General features: G+C 36.2%; 13 protein-coding genes and 1 pseudogene across 14 annotated transcripts, besides 12 other annotated features; 9 read left to right on the forward strand and 5 right to left on the reverse strand.

Moving 5' to 3' along the window:
- Positions 1–13,063: part of a mobile genetic element that runs on past the window's edge.
- On the reverse strand, positions 186–1,271 carry TVAGG3_0499470 (integrase core domain containing protein family; the record flags this gene model as incomplete). Its single annotated transcript, XM_051236525.1, has 1 exon — positions 186–1,271. The coding sequence occupies one exon, from the start codon at positions 1,269–1,271 to the stop codon at positions 186–188; it is 1,086 nt and encodes a 361-aa protein (XP_051094349.1).
- On the reverse strand, positions 1,332–2,318 carry TVAGG3_0499480 (phage tail repeat-like family; the record flags this gene model as incomplete). The annotated part of the gene is made up of 1 exon (XM_051236526.1): positions 1,332–2,318. One exon carries the CDS (start codon positions 2,316–2,318, stop codon positions 1,332–1,334), a length of 987 nt encoding a protein of 328 aa, XP_051094350.1.
- Positions 3,256–3,364: a mobile genetic element.
- Positions 3,504–3,612: a mobile genetic element.
- Positions 3,754–3,862: a mobile genetic element.
- Positions 4,004–4,112: a mobile genetic element.
- Positions 4,254–4,362: a mobile genetic element.
- Positions 4,504–4,612: a mobile genetic element.
- Positions 4,754–4,862: a mobile genetic element.
- Positions 5,004–5,112: a mobile genetic element.
- TVAGG3_0499570 (uncharacterized protein) lies at positions 6,317–6,595 on the forward strand (the record flags this gene model as incomplete). The annotated part of the gene is made up of 1 exon (XM_001318333.1): positions 6,317–6,595. One exon carries the CDS (start codon positions 6,317–6,319, stop codon positions 6,593–6,595), a length of 279 nt encoding a protein of 92 aa, XP_001318368.1.
- Positions 6,612–6,673: a mobile genetic element.
- On the forward strand, positions 7,821–8,585 carry TVAGG3_0499590 (uncharacterized protein; the record flags this gene model as incomplete). The annotated part of the gene is made up of 1 exon (XM_051236527.1): positions 7,821–8,585. The coding sequence occupies one exon, from the start codon at positions 7,821–7,823 to the stop codon at positions 8,583–8,585; it is 765 nt and encodes a 254-aa protein (XP_051094351.1).
- Positions 8,812–9,426, reverse strand: TVAGG3_0499600 (uncharacterized protein; the record flags this gene model as incomplete). Its single annotated transcript, XM_051236528.1, has 1 exon — positions 8,812–9,426. One exon carries the CDS (start codon positions 9,424–9,426, stop codon positions 8,812–8,814), a length of 615 nt encoding a protein of 204 aa, XP_051094352.1.
- Positions 9,452–9,853, forward strand: TVAGG3_0499610 (uncharacterized protein; the record flags this gene model as incomplete). The annotated part of the gene is made up of 1 exon (XM_001318334.1): positions 9,452–9,853. One exon carries the CDS (start codon positions 9,452–9,454, stop codon positions 9,851–9,853), a length of 402 nt encoding a protein of 133 aa, XP_001318369.1.
- Positions 9,850–10,704, reverse strand: TVAGG3_0499620 (protein of unknown function, DUF4106 family; the record flags this gene model as incomplete). Its single annotated transcript, XM_051236529.1, has 1 exon — positions 9,850–10,704. The coding sequence occupies one exon, from the start codon at positions 10,702–10,704 to the stop codon at positions 9,850–9,852; it is 855 nt and encodes a 284-aa protein (XP_051094353.1).
- Positions 10,754–11,635, forward strand: TVAGG3_0499630 (uncharacterized protein; the record flags this gene model as incomplete). Its single annotated transcript, XM_001318335.1, has 1 exon — positions 10,754–11,635. The coding sequence occupies one exon, from the start codon at positions 10,754–10,756 to the stop codon at positions 11,633–11,635; it is 882 nt and encodes a 293-aa protein (XP_001318370.1).
- On the forward strand, positions 12,143–12,388 carry TVAGG3_0499640 (protein of unknown function, DUF4107 family; the record flags this gene model as incomplete). Its single annotated transcript, XM_001318336.2, has 1 exon — positions 12,143–12,388. The coding sequence occupies one exon, from the start codon at positions 12,143–12,145 to the stop codon at positions 12,386–12,388; it is 246 nt and encodes an 81-aa protein (XP_001318371.2).
- Positions 12,546–12,872, forward strand: TVAGG3_0499650 (uncharacterized protein; the record flags this gene model as incomplete). The annotated part of the gene is made up of 1 exon (XM_001318337.1): positions 12,546–12,872. One exon carries the CDS (start codon positions 12,546–12,548, stop codon positions 12,870–12,872), a length of 327 nt encoding a protein of 108 aa, XP_001318372.1.
- A 1,234-nt stretch (positions 13,064–14,297) lies between the features above and the next one.
- Positions 14,298–14,550, reverse strand: TVAGG3_0499660 (uncharacterized protein; the record flags this gene model as incomplete). The annotated part of the gene is made up of 1 exon (XM_001318339.2): positions 14,298–14,550. A coding segment is annotated over one exon (253 nt), but the record flags the coding sequence as incomplete, so codon positions are not given.
- Positions 14,551–15,429: 879 nt separating this feature from the next.
- On the forward strand, positions 15,430–15,814 carry TVAGG3_0499680 (annotated as a pseudogene). The gene has a single exon. A coding segment is annotated over exon 1 (385 nt).
- Positions 15,430–15,894: a mobile genetic element.
- Positions 15,867–15,894: a terminal%2Cinverted (terminal inverted repeat of Mariner transposon ID:TVAGG3_0499680).
- A 256-nt stretch (positions 15,895–16,150) lies between these two features.
- TVAGG3_0499690 (DNA binding) lies at positions 16,151–17,458 on the forward strand (the record flags this gene model as incomplete). The annotated part of the gene is made up of 1 exon (XM_001318340.2): positions 16,151–16,789. A coding segment is annotated over one exon (639 nt), but the record flags the coding sequence as incomplete, so codon positions are not given.
- Positions 17,459–17,680: 222 nt separating this feature from the next.
- TVAGG3_0499700 (DNA binding) lies at positions 17,681–18,337 on the forward strand (the record flags this gene model as incomplete). Its single annotated transcript, XM_001292277.1, has 1 exon — positions 17,681–18,337. The coding sequence occupies one exon, from the start codon at positions 17,681–17,683 to the stop codon at positions 18,335–18,337; it is 657 nt and encodes a 218-aa protein (XP_001292278.1).
- Positions 18,338–18,440: the final 103 nt, after the last annotated feature.

The following is an 18,440-nucleotide window of genomic DNA, read 5'->3' on the forward strand; positions in this document are numbered from 1 at the left end:
TTATTTTTTCTATCTTAAGGAAATTCATGAAAATTCAAGACCCTTTGGGTCTCGCCGCTTAGCGGCTGAGGGTAGAAATCGGGTTAAATATCGGGTTAGATCTAACCATCTACCCTAAAATATATTTCTGCAGTTCATCCGCTACATTATTAACTAATTAACTTCAGACATAAAATATATTTAGTTTAGAAGAATTTTCTTATTCTTTCTGGCATATTTTTGTCTTTCCAATACTCCCGCTCTAATGGTCCCAGATGTGTTGGCTTTGACTCTCTCAAGTTCTTAGATGGTATAACATCTTCAACGCCTCCTTCATATCTTACTTTATAAGTGTCATCGTTTATGTTATAGCCAAGTATTTCAATAACCACTCCTCGCTTTGCTTCGTCAATGGTTTCAGCAAGTTTGCCATTACTACTTTCAACTAACTTATGTCGAGGGTAAAATGCTATGGAGTCGTCAGCAGCTTTTATAAGATATCCATTACCTTGCGTAGAGTCTACGATATAATAGTTTCTACTTAACCTTAAACGTTTCTTTGTCAACGGTTTGTCGTCAAGAACTACACGAACTTTTGTACCAGGAATGAGGGTAAATTGTGTTGAATTTCTGATATTTTGTGTTTGGCTTCGTTTCTTTTGTATATACTTTTCTTCTTGTTGTTGTGTCATTGAATTTGGTGTATGTCCTGTTGTAGAATGTGTTGAGGAATTATATACTTCGAGAAAATGTTTCATTGTTTCTTCGGTAAAGTCTCGCTCTTGATTTAAATCTCTGAGAGTCCTTATGAAGCGGTTTATGATGCCGAGTATGTTATGGTTATGGTCTTCAGTAGTGTAGTGAGTTATGTTATGCTTAATGAGAAAATCTGTGATTTCATTGCTGAGGTATGCACTGTCTTGGTCTGATGTTAAAGTACTTGGGTTATGTTCTGCTACAAACTTTTGTAAAACTCTTAACACTTCACGAGTTCCTTTATTTTTCATTGGATATGCATATGCTTTGCGAGTGTTAACATTAATGAAGATGAGGAATGGTTTATGTCCTCCTTTTCTGCTTTGAATGAGAGTGTCAAATTGGTATGCGTCAGGAGTGTTGGAGTAAATTGGTAAAAAGTAGTCGTAAGGGTTTATTTTTGTTTGATGTACAACATTTTTGTCAAAGAACTTTTTCACTTCAGCTCTGTTAGTAAATCCCCAACTTTTTGCTGCTTCATTGAACTTCTTAAATGACCTCCATGGATGTTGTTCGAATACTTCTTTCAAGCTCATTTATGTAAAGTTAAAGATTTTATTCAAGACGGTAAGCCCGCAAAGCAGACTCAAGCGCGTTCAATGAACGCGGTACCATGCATAAACCGTCATAAATGGTGGCATATAATCTTCACCCGAGCCTGTTGGATTTGTTGTGAAAGTATGGACATGATTTCCTCCTGGTTCAGTTGGTCGAAAAGTCTTTTTTGCTGAATTGTTATAAGACGGAGATAAAACGTCATTGCCAGCTTCATAGTCTGAGTTGTATAATGGGTGGTCTCTTAATGAGTGGCTATGGTCGCCAGAAAAGTTTGTAGTTCCTGTATGCTTATGCGGTGGAAGGTTTGCTTCTAAAATTTTCTTTGAACCACCTGTTTGCTTTGAAGAGTTAGCACAGTATAAGAATTTATCTACAATCTGCTGCCATGTACCGAAACCTAAAACACTTGCTGGATTTGTTGAGTTCATTGACGTATAAATAGAGCCTATAGGATATACTGTTTGAAGTATTTCAGTCTTTAATGTTTGAAGCTCTGTTTTGTCTGCTTTCTTATCATATAAATCTTGAGCAGTGAATTTAACATTATTTTCATCATCCATGACATAAACATTTTTACAGCTAATTTCTTTCTTCGTTGTTATGTTTTCATTCGATGTTAAACCTTGTGGAAAGTTAGGAGGTTTATAATATAATGCATCCCCACCAGTTCCGCCAACCGTTCCTTCAATACTTTCTATAGCAACAGTTGAGAAGGAGTTATGTGTATGTTCTTTATCTGCTTTTTTATCTAACATTGCTGGTAGTTCATATGTTTCAAAGTTTCTGACATGACCTTCGATATTTATACATTTGTTATTTAAGGAGTTTAGTGTATCTTTTACGCTTGTACTTGGATTCTCTAAAGGTGCACTTGAACCTAAAGTATAGTTCAATATTATGTCGTCTGCTCTAACAGTAGTGAAGGATTCATGTGTATGGTTCTTGTCTGCTTTTTTATCTAACGTAGCCTGAAGTTCATTTATATCGGAGATATTGTGTTTATGAGATTTCAAAACTTTGTTCATTGCGTCAAGTTCATCTTTGTCAGCTTTACTTTTAATAGCATCTTCAAAAGTTATTTTTGCCTTAACTCTCAATGTAAATCTCGGTTCAACTAATACACCATTAACAGAGAAACTAGAAGCATAAATTTCATCGTTATAACCAAATGCTTCTGGTGCTTTACCTGTGTCATACTGTACAGTACAGCGTATGTCATAACCTTCAGCACGAATGTATTTATATCTTCTTTCATTAACATCTTTCGTCTTCACTTCTTCATCCTGTGTTAAATATCCGTGGTAGTCCGTTATAATCTGTTCGTCTGAACTTATATAATGAACATGGTTTTGTCTGCTTTTTCGGCTAATTTCTCTTCTATCTCATTTATTTCAAGTTCATGCCTACCACCACCTCCTTCAGAAGTATTTTTCTTCAGCTCTTGAAGAACATCCACTTCACCATCTTCGGTGTCAATAATGAGACTTTGTGTTAAAACTTTTCCTGTCTTAATGGATGTTTGTAAAACTTCTTCTTCACCGTGTTCGGGGTCATGGTCGTCATCATATCTTGTGAAATCAGAGATGTTGTCATACATTAAGCATATCTGTCTCAAAAGTTCTGCTATTTGAAACTGGAACGAAAGATATACAGAACTTTCATCATCTCCTAAAGTCAAGTCTGCTTTCTTAAGTATTTCTTGAATGTATGCAATGAGAACAGAGTACCTTGGAAAATATTCGAACAATATTTCATTAGCTGTTGGTTTTGGTGATTCCTCTGGAGTTTCTGTTGTTTTCTTATATACGAAAAAAAGAGATCTGACATTGTGTCAGATCTCAGTAAAAGTGACATTTACATGTCAAAAAAATAGAATGAGTTTAAGTAATTAAAATTGAGGGTGAGAGTAGTATTGTATGAAATAATATCTCTCACCCTCCAATTCATCCTATGGCGCCGAAAAAATTTTGGTGAAATGCGACCACATTTCACCAAAATTTCTCGGCGCCATATAGAGAACTAGAGCCTGTGAGGTACTGATACTATCCATGTACCTCGCAGGCTCTAGTTCCAAGCCAAAATGGCTAAAAATTGCCCGCAATGTGAACAATTGCGGGCAATTTTTAGCCATTTTGGCTGGGAATTGGAGGGTGAGAGTAGTATTGTATGAAATAATCTCTCACCCTCCAATTCATCCTATGGCGCCGAAAAAATTTTGGTGAAATGCGACCACATTTCACCAAAATTTCTCGGCGCCATATAGAGAACTAGAGCCTGTGAGGTACTGATACTATCCATGTACCTCGCAGGCTCTAGTTCCAAGCCAAAATGGCTAAAAATTGCCCGCAATTGTTCACATTGCGGGCAATTTTTAGCCATTTTGGCTGGGAATTGGAGGGTGAGAGTAGTATTGTATGAAATAATATCTCTCACCCTCCAATTCATCCTATGGCGCCGAAAAAATTTTGGTGAAATGCGACCACATTTCACCAAAATTTCTCGGCGCCATATAGAGAACTAGAGCCTGTGAGGTACTGATACTATCCATGTACCTCGCAGGCTCTAGTTCCAAGCCAAAATGGCTAAAAATTGCCCGCAATGTGAACAATTGCGGGCAATTTTTAGCCATTTTGGCTGGGAATTGGAGGGTGAGAGTAGTATTGTATGAAATAATATCTCTCACCCTCCAATTCATCCTATGGCGCCGAAAAAATTTTGGTGAAATGCGACCACATTTCACCAAAATTTCTCGGCGCCATATAGAGAACTAGAGCCTGTGAGGTACTGATACTATCCATGTACCTCGCAGGCTCTAGTTCCAAGCCAAAATGGCTAAAAATTGCCCGCAATGTGAACAATTGCGGGCAATTTTTAGCCATTTTGGCTGGGAATTGGAGGGTGAGAGTAGTATTGTATGAAATAATATCTCTCACCCTCCAATTCATCCTATGGCGCCGAAAAAATTTTGGTGAAATGCGACCACATTTCACCAAAATTTCTCGGCGCCATATAGAGAACTAGAGCCTGTGAGGTACTGATACTATCCATGTACCTCGCAGGCTCTAGTTCCAAGCCAAAATGGCTAAAAATTGCCCGCAATTGTTCACATTGCGGGCAATTTTTAGCCATTTTGGCTGGGAATTGGAGGGTGAGAGTAGTATTGTATGAAATAATATCTCTCACCCTCCAATTCATCCTATGGCGCCGAAAAAATTTTGGTGAAATGCGACCACATTTCACCAAAATTTCTCGGCGCCATATAGAGAACTAGAGCCTGTGAGGTACTGATACTATCCATGTACCTCGCAGGCTCTAGTTCCAAGCCAAAATGGCTAAAAATTGCCCGCAATGTGAACAATTGCGGGCAATTTTTAGCCATTTTGGCTGGGAATTGGAGGGTGAGAGTAGTATTGTATGAAATAATATCTCTCACCCTCCAATTCATCCTATGGCGCCGAAAAAATTTTGGTGAAATGCGACCACATTTCACCAAAATTTCTCGGCGCCATATAGAGAACTAGAGCCTGTGAGGTACTGATACTATCCATGTACCTCGCAGGCTCTAGTTCCAAGCCAAAATGGCTAAAAATTGCCCGCAATGTGAACAATTGCGGGCAATTTTTAGCCATTTTGGCTGGGAATTGGAGGGTGAGAGTAGTATTGTATGAAATAATATCTCTCACCCTCCAATTCATCCTATGGCGCCGAAAAAATTTTGGTGAAATGCGACCACATTTCACCAAAATTTCTCGGCGCCATATAGAGAACTAGAGCCTGTGAGGTACTGATACTATCCATGTACCTCGCAGGCTCTAGTTCCAAGCCAAAATGGCTAAAAATTGCCCGCAATGTGAACAATTGCGGGCAATTTTTAGCCATTTTGGCTGGGAATTGGAGGGTGAGAGTAGTATTGTATGAAATAATATCTCTCACCCTCCAATTCATCCAAAGGCTAATATTTTCTACATTTCCATAACATTCATTTCAACGGAAACTCATTCAAAATTCTATATATTTAATTTTTCAATCTTATTCAATTTCATATTCAAAATTAATTTGAATTACATTCAAAACATTTATACCTTATTAATAACATAATATCATTTGTTATCAATATACCAATTCGGCTGTTCTAATTTTGGATTCCCATTCATAAATTGATCAATCTATATTGAAACTTATTCAAATTATTTTCTTATTGATAACATTTTATTTTTATTTGTCTTCAACTATTCATTTATTTTATCATTATTTTTCGATTTTTTTTAGTTTCAATTTTTTTATTATCTTTATTGTTTTTTATTTTTCTAATTTTTAAAAATTTCTGCTTAGAATCTTAATCTCATTTTATTTTTCAATAAAAATTCATGTTTACCAATATTCAATCACTTTTCTCGTTCCCCAAATTTTTATTTTATCTTAATCGTTACTAATTTCTAACACATTCTTTTATAAAAATTATTCTGATCGTAATTTTAATTTCGCCATTGTAGTTATTCACTAATTTTTAGTTCATTGTTGTTTTCTCATTGTCCAATTTTATTTTCTTCACTTTAAAGATTTTTTAAAAAATTTTACAATTTGAATTCAACTTTTGTGAAAAATATTTTTTCAATAATATCTTTCAAAATTATTTATATTTTCTATATTTTATTCAATTGTTCACAATTTATTATTTATTCAAAATTCATTCTCCTGGATATTTATACCCAAATAGACTTTCACTGGCTAGAGCAATCTCTAACCAGGTTACACCAACATCAAAAGCTATCGTTGCTATTGACTAATGTTCCACTCAGCGATGGTACATCACGTAATTGCATTAACAAGTTAACATACTACAAAAGCCTTCTGTGCTTTCGTCTTATTACTATCGAAGAGTTTTACAAGCACTCGTCCAGAGAATTTACAAGTTTATACATATTCCATAATGGAAAATTCTACAATTGCATTGAAGTCTTACCAACAAAAGATGAGATCTTGTTGAATCGATACTTGGAAGAACAAGAAATTACAAAGAGTAATGGTTCTACTCCTCTTAGTAGTGCACAACAACAGCTCAGACCCAGCAATGGTACATCTCCTCTTAGTAGTGCACAACAACAGCTCAGACCCAGCAATGGTACATCTCCTCTTAGTAGTGCACAACAACAGCTCAGACCCAGCAATGGAATTCCAAGATGAGGAAGAAGAAATCGATAATAAAGATGGTAAAAAAAAGAAGGAGGGACAAAGTGAAGAATATGAAGGTGGATATGAAGAAGAATATGAAATAAATTATGAAGAAGATAATGATGAATAAAATATCACTTTTTATATTTTTGACACGTAAAGTTGTCACTTTTCTGTCAAACTGTTTTTATCGTTTTCGTATATAACAGTTTCAGTTCCTTCTGTAGGTTCTGTTGGAGTTTCTGCATCTCTTGACTTCAATGCTCTTGCTCTCAAAGACCTAAATGTTAGAGCACCAGGCTTTACAAAGGACTTTATAAATGCTTTAATAGTTCCTGGTAAGTTATTGTTAGCATTAAGTAAGTTCCTTATGCTTCCATCATGTACGTCCATAGCGCTATGTAAAAAATCTATACTTTTCTTGTAGTCAGCAATAGACTGACTGTGATTTTTTAAAGATTTGTCAATACCTTTAAGCCAATCTTCATGCATGTCTGATACTGAGCCAAGAATATCATTTGCTTCCTTTAGTGTATTTTGTGCTTCTCGTAAAGTATCCAATCCCGTACGTGCATTGTTTGCTATACGCCTTACAGTATCTATTTGACTCCTTGTTTCTTGCATCCAACCAGATAAAGTTTTAATAGTATCCGAACCATTTGAAATGAAGTTCAAAGCATTTTTAACGTCATCTAAAGCTTCTTCACCAAGTACCGCCCATATCTTTCCGATTTGGTATTGAAGAACTCCATATGAAGCAGCTGTTAAACCAGTATTTATAAGGTCCCATATCCATGATTTAGCAGTTTTTCCATCCTTTCCATCCTTTCCATCCTTTTCATCCAAACCGTTTTCGCCTTGAGGTCCTTGTATTCCTTGTATTCCTTGTGGTCCTTGAGGTCCGGTGTCACCCTTCTCTCCTTTCAGTTCATCTTTATGTTCGTTATAATATTCTAATGTCATAAGGTGTACATCATTACTGCTACCAGCAACACCGAGAATTTGTTTCTCATTCATGACTAAATTCTTTAAGCATTTAATGTTGTCGTCAAATCGAAAGCTCTTTAACAATTCAATGAGAACATTTAATACTTTCACTAATGAGGCATCTACTGTAGAATTTATATATTGCACCGTTCCATCATTTATGATAGGAACTTTGCTTGTTGTAATGAATGGGTCATAAGTGTTAAAAGTATCGAAATCAATGACTTTTTTAGTTTTTCCATCGTCAATGACTAAATCATTGCCTTCAATGGTTAATGTTGAGTTTTCATTTACTCATTCGTGTGCTCTTCTTGCTTCATTTGTTTCATACGCATATGCAGCAATAGTCATATTTTAATGAGAATAAAATGTTGTTCTATTTGCAAAGTACAGACCCAAACGAATACGGAACAGTAAAGCTTCAAACAAACTTAGGTCTTCAGAATGAAGCACTTGCTTTCAGAGTTGTTGACTTCAATACTATCGCAACTTTTGTCATAACAGATGAAACAGATTTCATAGAGATTGAAATAGATGACAAAAGAAGTGTTGTAACATTTCCTAACAGAGCTGGGTATAGAATAGATAAAATTGCTGGAGTCATAGATACTCTCATAAATGAAGAAACTATTGACAACATAGCTGTCGAACTCTCTTCTGAGGGAACATTGAAGTTCAGTTATGCGAAGGAGTTTAAGATAACACGAATGAGTCATAGAGTACAATTGCTTCTGGGAGCATACCATATGACATTTCCTTTGAAAAGTGTTGACAAAACGATTGAGATGAAATCTGTTCCATACGTATGTTATGGTAATTGTTTGTACGTTGAGTCAAAAATAGCTAATGTCACAGGTATTTCAGGAGTTAATAGTAAAGGTTCAGTAGAATATAAGTCTTTCTGTTATGAAGTAAATTCAATGTTCATTCCAAATGTTCCTGTCATAGCAACTCATTTAGGTAAATGGGTTCGCATTAGTCCTCATAATTTGAAAGACATGCAATTCAGACTAGTTGACTTTCAAGGCGAGCCTGTAGAACTGATGGCACCAGTGCGAATGACTGTTGAAGTTGACGTTTTAGAAAATATTAAATGCAACAGCTTACAAGAGAACTCAGAGCTAAAAATATAAAGTATGAATGTTATGTATTAGGTCATGAACTTTGGTTGTTGCTGTTTGATGAAACAAATGAGTTAGTTATGTCAGTCAAGAGAACAGAAAAATATTGTGTTAGTGAAAACTGCACCAAGTCAATAAGATTAGGTTTGCATTATGAAGATGAGTTCGATACTGTTGAAGAAGTTTTGGATAGATATTACAAATTGCTAACTTGAAATTTTTTGACTGACTGACTGCTTTAATTTACTAAAACATATTTCAAACAAAGCTTATAGTCAGTAGATAGTTTTGTATACTCGTTCGAATATCTATACTTAAACTCAACTCCTGTAGTTCCTGGTGTTTCAATGATGCGGATGTTACCTATTTTCATGAATAGTGGAGTTTGACCACAGCATTCGATTTCAGGGTCGAGATAGTCAATGACACATTGCTTTCCTGTTATTCGTGATATAACATTTTCAAGGTCCTCCTTTGTTAGAATTATTTGGTTCTTGCTTATAAGATTTGTCAAAAGCTTCTTATCGTCTTTGAGTAAGATAGTTTGATATAACTGAAGAAGGTAATGGTCTACGTTATCTGAAGGATTTGTTTGAACATTCGTGTAAGGATTGTCGTTGGCTTCTCTTGAAAGAATTTGGTTTAATGGTGGATACTCTAACTTAACATCTGATGTAGCGTTAGCGTTTGAAGCTGAGTTTAAATTCACCGACTTAAGTTCTGGTTCTTTTTCTTTCAAACATTCTGAACTATAGTTCTTTATGACAATATTGTTTGTCGTTCGTGAGTCAACATTTGATGTTGGTTCAATTGGAACATTAACGGCACCAGCTAAGATGGATTTGCTTCTCATTTCATATAGAATAAAAACCTTTTATATGTATGAAATGAACAATATACTCGACAAGGGTTTGAATGTAAAGCTAACGAATGAAAATATTGTTGAATTCACTGAGACAGGAGCTGTGTATAAAGATGTAGAACTACTGAACAAAAGAGCTAAGGGAAGAAGCAGGAACATGAACAAAGGGTGGAAGCCTATAAAAATTTATGTCAATGATGGCTCAGGAGGTTCAAACATAAAGTATGCAGAAAGTTATAGAGTTTATGCTCTCAAAGGTGAAAAGCCTTCATTTAAGAACAGCTATTCTAACGCATATCCTCAAAAGCTAACGGATGGGGAAGTGGATGATATGAATGACAGCAAAAATATTAACAGAAATGGCGACAGAGATGCATGGAATTTGTTTACCATCAGTCAATTGAAGGTTAAACTTTAAAACAATGTTGGTCGTTCCCATGGAATATTTTTGACTTTAATGGTATTAGTCATGATATGAATCTCAAGGTATGAACGAGGAGAGATGAGAGACTTATATGCTTCCCAAATTTCTTCAAAAGGTAATGTTATACCCGACTGTTTCCATATGAGTTCAATATCATAGCGTGAGAAACCTTGAAAGATAACGAAGTCAGTTATGAGACGTTTTATGTTTAAAGCAAGAAAGCGCCATGTTTGCATAAGTATTGCTACAGTTAAATGGTAATGTCTGACTTTAGTTATGATGTTAGCTAATGGTGAGTCAGGCTTTGAAACTAAACCTTTTCCGGCGAAGTCGTCGCAAACGAGCAGAGTGTTTGAAGGATATTTTTTGAAGGGGTATTTTGAAAGTTTTGATAGAATGTAGTTTGTCAGTCGTTTCATATCGTAAACTCCTGAGTACTGACGTAAGTGGTGTTTGTCAATAATTCTTTCCATCTCCTCAGAAGTCTTTTGCATTCCTGACTGTATGAACTCTACGATGGCATAATATTTTCTCTTACGTCGAATGTAACGTTGAAGAAATTCAATGAGTTCACTGTCTGGAACTTTAACGACAGAGGCTTGAACTTTTGACATAAATGTTTTCGCTGTTGAGTCCATAGAGTCTGAAGTTGCTGATATAATGATTTGGTCATAGTAAGAGTCGTTTCCTAAACGCTCTGTTATGAGTATATGACGAATGAGGTTAAATGTCTTACCTGAACCCATCTTTCCACAATAGAAATACACACCATTTGAACAGAATTCATAATCTTTGCTGAAAGGAAGAATAAGAGAAGAGTTAAGTTTGTCTGTAGTTTCATTCATGTCTTCATCTACGTCATGTATTAAATGCTTCATTTTATCTCCATTAAAAATGCAAGTCAGAAATATTCAGAACATAGCACCGAGTCTAACTGACAAGAGTATAAAGATATACTATGAACACGTTATGATGAAACCTACCAAAATTCAAGAAAGTCAGTATACTTATGAATATCCAAGACACTGGGTAGAGTATATAGGAGGTGAGAAAGCTATTGAAATAAGACAAGTTAGAAGTATTCCAGCAGGAAGAACAATATTATTGAAGAACTTTAATGTTTTGAGGTATAATGATGAAACAAAGAAGCAAGATAGTTTTCCTGTTGCTGTGTATGTGAACCTAGACACAGGAGATGACATGAAAGTTTTTAACACAAAGCTTCAAACGGTAGTGAGAGAACAACTGACTGCGGAAGGACATCCATTACCTTCAGAAGTTACCATAGCATATAATTTTGAAACAAACTCAATAGATTTTAAAGTCGTCTCTGCAAAGAAGTCAGGTTTTACATTTAATGAAACAGATGTATATTCGAATGAAAACTTCAAAGCTATTGCATGGTTAGATAATGACGATTGCTTTAAGAAAATCTTTAAATTCAGTGACTCAAAGATGTCAATAGATGACCTTCGTGGAATGTTACCATCGACGTTTACAGTAGAAGCTTCAGCAGGATTGCTTACAAGATTGTCAATTGGTGGTATTTGGTCTCGTGAGAACATTGTTATAAAATCCAGTATAAGTGAATTTGCTGAAGAATCTATATTATGTCTTTCAAACTACATGTATTCGCCGCCGAAGCATTATAGTATAACAAACTTTGTCAGTAAGTTTAACATAAGACTTGTCGAACCTTCTTCAATGAAAGATGTTGTGCTACCCAAAGACGGAAAGGATGGACTCATTATTGAGATGATTTTAATAGCATATTAAATGAGCTTGTTCTTGAAGGTCATTCATGATGAAATAACTGTTGTAGAAGATGTTAGCAATTGTTCAGACATTTTGAAGCGTATAGATGATATAAGAAATAAGTTAGATAGACCGCAAAGCGGTGAGGGCGAAGCCCGTGAGAATGTTTATGTTTCATTGACTTTCTCCAGTAACGAGAACTTTTATGAGATAATATTGAAGAGAGATGATTTTAATATGGTGTAAATGGTAGCTTGGGCAGCTTTAGGCGCAATGGGAACAAAAGCATTAGCATTTGGAGCAAAAGCACTTGGAGCTTATGACGCAGTAAATAAAATGAGTGGAGGAAGGGTTTCAAAGACATTAGATGCAAATAAAGGAAAGATTGGAGGCTGGGTTGCAAAGAAGTTAAGATTAAATAAAATAGGGCTCATAAATAAAGCATCCAATTTGGTTGCGACTGAGTCAGAAAATGCTTTAGGAAAGGACGATGAGTTTGCAAAACACGCAAAAGACTTTAATGACCAGATGAAAGGTGAAACAATGCATTTAAATAGAGTCGATGGAACTAAAGAAAATGTTTCTTCTCCACCAGCGGTTTATCCATACGGACCTTATGGAATGTATGGAAACCCTTATGAACGACCATTTGACCCATTGACTGGTGGAAGTAATTGGTATCATTACGGACGAAGAAGAAAGACAGTCAAGTTGGAGACAGATGTTAAGAAAGCAACTAAAAAGAAACCAAGGAAGAGAGTTATAAAGCAATGAATTCAACAGGGTAGAAATGAGGTTAGAAATCGGGTTAGATCTAACCATCTACCCTAAATTTATTTTTGTGCTATGTTTTCATACGTGTGAGGGTGGTGATATCATTGATTTTTAAGTTTATTTTTTAAAAATTATTTTTTATTTTATTTTTATATAAATGACGAAAACTATTGAGATAACAAACTACAACGGTCATGAGTTCAAGAATTTGTTCTTCGTTCCTCGTGAAAATACATTCTATCAGATACGAGGGAGAAAGGGTAAAGTTAGTTTGAGCGTTTATGAAGGAATGAAGAATGGAAAGTTTATACAAGCATACGATACAAACGGTAAGCGTGTTTCATTAGCTTTGTCAAAACTTACTAACATTTATTTTGACAGTGATTTTGACTCTGACGATTGGAGCGACAGCAGCGATACTGAAGAATATGAACTATTGTGTGAAGCACAGCAATGGGAAGAGTTGCAATACTTTTGTAAGTGAGAACGTTTATTTTTTACACTAGTGAGGTGAAGTGGTTGACGGCTTTGTAAATATTTAAGGTTAAGTTGGTGTTGTCGTTTGTGTTGTAAAATATACGTTAACGGTTTTGTAAAGTGTCAAATTCACATATAATGGGTAAGGAGGCGCGCAGTGCCTCCGTACACATGATATGTATACTAACTTTTTCCTAATCATTTGGACTATAACCTGTCATATTAGGGAGTTTTGTCAACAACTCAGTGCTGGGATCAAGATAGTTTGTAATCCAAAAGTAGAAACGTTCCTTGGTGTCTTGTTCTGGCTTCCTGCAAAATCTGTGATTTGCAGGATTCTTCTTAATATTGTCAGAAATTGCGCAAATCATGTCCATCGTCGTCAATTCTTCACCATTGATGTTAAAACGATTTCGATTACGGTAATTTCTTTTCTCTTGCAATTCTTTTTCTGCAGGAGTCAATTCACGAACATACTTATTATGTTTGAGAGCTTCTACAGAACAAGGGCAAAGACTGCAGGCGGCAGCAGCATTTTGAACCGTTCTTAATGATACTGATTCTTGCCATGCGCTAATAAATGAGTAGATAATGGCGTAGCGCATCATTGCAGCATTGCTGTTGAACTCTTGCTTCGGTGCCTTAATGTAATCTCTCAGATAATCCGTGAATTTGGACTTTAATCTTTTGGCAATGCCAACATCAAATACTTGTAAAATGTGTGTTGTATGTGCGGGAAGAACAATTAATTTGATGTTGGCACTTGCCAAAAGGAACAATGCCAGAGGATTCTCGCGGCTGGAGTGTCCATCACACACAATGAGAGCAGGCTTGTCACGTATATCTTCTGGCATTCTCTGGCGTTCAAAGTTAAGCCACTCGATGAAGAAAATGCAATACAATAAGAATACACTTCTGTTCACCCAGCCTTTTGGCGTAGAAGTAAACCAACAATGTCTTTCGCGCTGGAATACTTTCAGTTCTCTAGGTAGTTCTGCAATACATGGGAGAACAAAGAGAGGTGGGACAGATTTGCCTGTCATTGAGCATCCGCATAAAGCTGTAATGTGCGGAAAGTTTGGAATTCCTTTGGCGATCATATGCTCTATCTCCTCAGGTAATGCAACTTTCTTCTTCTTAAATTTGTTTATGAATGTTTCATCGATACTAAAAATCAACTCCTCTGGAGTACTTTCGATTGTTTCACGATGTTTATCGTAGAATTCTTCGATAATTCTTGGTTCACACGCCATGTATCTTGATTCTTCAATCTCTTGGCATGCCTTAAGCTTGCAATGCAATTGCTGTAAAATATGGTTAACATAAGGTCTCGATACATCATCACCACCAAGAGTATTGATAACTTCTTCTGCAAGAGTAGGACAATTAATCTCAAGAAGGAATCTGTAACCATAATCTCTTCTGAGCTCTTTCAACTTGAACGCCTCGTCAATAATGTCAGCTGCTTCTAGAGCTTCACCTTTGTAAGCAGAATCTTCGATAATTTCTTTTAAAGTGAGCTGATCACGCTCGCATAGGTATGGATCTGCACCACCATGATTCCCTTTTTCCCAGTATAGACCAAATGCAGCTCTTTTAAGTGCAGTAGCAATGAGATTGGATGTTAAAGTTCCGAGATCTGGGTATTCTGCCTCCCATGCAAGCTTAGTTTGACTATATGTCATACCTTCGGCGCGACAATTGATGATAAACTTTTGTTGTCTACCAAGAAATTCGACTGTGAGAAATTCCATTTTTAATTTTAAACGAGCACTTGAGCCACGTTTTATCTGACTTCACCAGCCAAAAAGCCCCTGTACTAAGTGTCATGTTTTTGTTTATTTTAAAGTTTCTGCCATGTAATGGTTTACATTGCAAATTTTTGAATACTTTACATGACCATAAAATGGCAGTACAAGGCTAGTTAGATTGATAACAATACAAACTGCTGCATTTCTCCAGATTCCACGCATTGTCAGATTTTCAAGAGATTCTTTAGTCAAATCATAAGCCAGTCATACAAAACCTAGAAGTTAGCATCATCCTTAGATTGATAACAATACAAACTGCTGCATTTCTCCAGATTCCACGCATTGTCAGATTTTCAAGAGATTCTTTAGTCAAATCATAAGCCAGTCATACAAAACCTAGAAGTTAGCATCATCCTTAGATTGATAACAATACAAACTGCTGCATTTCTCCAGATTCCACGCATTGTCAGATTTTCAAGAGATTCTTTAGTCAAATCATAAGCCAGTCATACAAAACCTAGAAGTTAGCATCATCCTTAGATTGATAACAATACAAACCCCTTTACTTATATTTTTTTAAAAAAAAAACTCAAAACGATATATTCCTCTCATATCGTTTTTGAAAATTGGTACCTAACAAACCTCGAACTCATGGCCCAACAAAAAAAATGGATGAAGAACCAGATATACCCAATCTGGAATCCATTCCGCAACACATTGCAGAGAAACTCCTGCAACTAGGCAAACTTGTTCCAAGGCAAAAGTTAAATGCAGCAAATTTGTCAGACACTCAAGTATCTCTCCTAATGAGCTTCAGTATCTAATTGACAATGTTCTTACTCAAATTATCAATTCTGATGAGTTTGAGAAATCCAAACAACAAAAACAAAAGTTTGCAATTCATTTAGATAATTCAAGAGTTCACAAAAGTCATAAGGTAATGAATTACTTGGTGGAAAACAATGTCAAAGTTGTTCCAAACCCAATTTATTCACCTGATATTGCACCCTCTGACTTTTATTTATTCGGCACGCTAAAAAAGAGAGCTGAAGGACGCGAATTCGCGAGTCCAGATGATCTTGAAAATTTTGTAAGAGAGCAATTTGAGCAATTTTCTCATGATGATTTAAAGCATGTCTTTCAAGCCTGGATCGATCGCTGCGAACGCGTGATTGAATCCAATGGTGATTATATTTAAATAAACTTTATATATATGTAACTTGTTTATTTCTATTCGCAGTATTCAGGTTTGTGCTAAACACACCTTTGGACACCCTATATCTCTCCTAATGAGCCTCATTGAAGACAGCTTGGATCCAGCTAACAAAGGTCTCATAGAAATTCTCGCCAAGAGTACAAACGTTTGTCCTGCCACCTTATATAATTACCGTAAAAAATACGAACTTGACCCAGAATTTAACCCAAAGACGGCTGCATCTTTGATCAATCGTGCTATCAGTGATCACGGTGAAGAATTGTTAGCCAATTACATCATCAAAGAATTCATCGAAAAAAATTTTTCTTTAACACCCAAATGTGCAGAGTGCTTGTCAAGATGTTCATAAAGGCTTACCCTAACGAGATTCTCAGAAACGATTTTGTTGTTTCTGACCATTACCTTTCGAATTTCCGAGAGAGATGCGACCTGACCACTCGTGAAGCACATTGGCATCGTCGGCCAAAAGACATCGAAGAGATGAAGACTCGTATCAAAAGCTTTAAACAGACCAAAGCTCAACTTATGGAACTCTTCAAGGATGAATTGTGGAGAATCTGCAACGCAGATGAATCCTTTTACGGATGTGGAATCGCTCATGGACTGACATATGCAATAAAAGGCTCGGAAGGTGTTGACGTCCACATGAATCATAACGAGAAGAAAGGAATCACTATTATTGCCACAATCCAGGCAGACGGCAGTAAACTTCCACTCACATTTGTCTGCAAGGGTCTCACAGATGCATGCCATAAGCAGATTTACGACAACAGAGTCTTTTCCAATGAGTTGATTTTGCATTCCGAAACAGGTTGGGCCACAAAGGAGGTATTTCAAGAATATCTCAGATGGCTTAGAAAGTATTACAACGATCGTTATCGCGAGAATCCAAGTTACATTCAAAATGATAGAATCTACTTGTTTCTTGATACATATTCTAGCCACAGAAATGCAGAAACAAAGAAGCTTGCTAAAGACTTGAACATCACACTCGTCTTCATTCCAGTTGGATGCACCGATCTGTGCCAACCTCTTGACATGCATGTCTTTGGCGCCTTAAAGAATATGGCAACGAGAACATGGTGGACTTACTATTCTATCGACACTTCCCTCGAGTGCACGCTGAAGTTGGCAGTGTATATTTTAATACGTTGCTGGAATGCGCTGACTCCTGAGCTCATTGAGACTGCATTCAGTATGCACATCAAAGATCTTGAAGAAAATGAAAGCATCCAACCACGTATCTCTGACGAAGAGGCCTCAGACTTCATTGAACGGATTGACGAAGTGAAGGCTCAATTCACAGTAGGCGAGCTTCTTGGCCAAAACGCAGAAGAGGAAGACGCCCCTGATTTTGACCTCCTTCAAGAGTTCAGTGAGATCAATGAACGACGCCATAGGAGACAGGAAAATACCCAGATTGAAGAAATAGTTTCAGATGATGAAGACTGGGATGGAAGTGATGATGAAGAAGATCTTGAAGGATTCACTCCAGAAGAAGAAAGAGAAATCCTTGAATATGATCTAGATCCATCAGAAATTGAAAGCGCAGTAGAACCTGAACCAAATTATAATCCTCCTTCTCCAGCTGAAGTGTTTTCGCCTCTTCCAATAGTTGATGTCCATTTTGAACCCACAGATCAATTGATACACTGCCTTGCATCAAGAAGCGGAGCATCTTTTATGGACTCTGTGGAATATGCTCCGCAATTTGGTGTTTTGTTAACCAATCAGCTTTATTACTCAGAAATATTTAACGAGATCAGACGTCACAATCATTATGCCACAGAGAGAGTAAATTCACAAATCATCAGGCTCGATGATTCTCGAAGCGCCTTAAATGCCGCCATGCAATTGTTCTTGACTATCATTATCCTTGAAAATATTCGAATCGAAGAAGATAATGGTGCAAGAGCTTTAGAATTGTTTCAGGTTGGAGAAGAAGATTCCAAACAAGAAGATCTTCTCCATATCCTACAAATATTAGAACGTATGGGAAGATCTACTTCGATTTCACCAGGAAAAACATATAATATGCTTCATTTTGAACAACAAGGCGATCCACGACTCATTATTTCATCTTTTATGAACCCACATTTATGCGGGATTCAATTCATTGATGAGAATAATCAAGCTCAATGTGTTAACATGTTAAAACTTCCTGAAGATGGAAATTTCAAAGAATATTTCGAGAATAAGAAGATTACTCATGTGAATAGATACCTCTTCATTGCAAATGACCGCGAATCTCAAGAAGCTCAGCCAGACCAAATTGAACTGCTTCATGAACATTCACATATCATATTTATCAGATTTGCCATTGTTTCACTTACACTCGGAAGAGATGGTCATGCCTCTTTTAAATTTTATAAGAGACTTGATTTACAAGGCGAATATGTTGTGATCGATGAAAATTGGTGTTATGTGATCCCAAGAGGAGGAGCAATCGGATATCAATTATTATCATTGTATGTCAGAGGTAAGGATGTTGAAATTGAAAATTAATTCATAATTTCTATTTATTTATATATTTTGTTTTTTATTTGTAAGCTGTAAATAATGATTTGTTATAAGAAGATGGTCTTTTTCACCAAGAAAAATTTTGTGT

Source organism: Trichomonas vaginalis, chromosome II, assembly GCF_026262505.1.
Source record: "Trichomonas vaginalis G3 chromosome II, whole genome shotgun sequence".
NCBI lineage: Eukaryota > Parabasalia > Trichomonadida > Trichomonadidae > Trichomonas > Trichomonas vaginalis.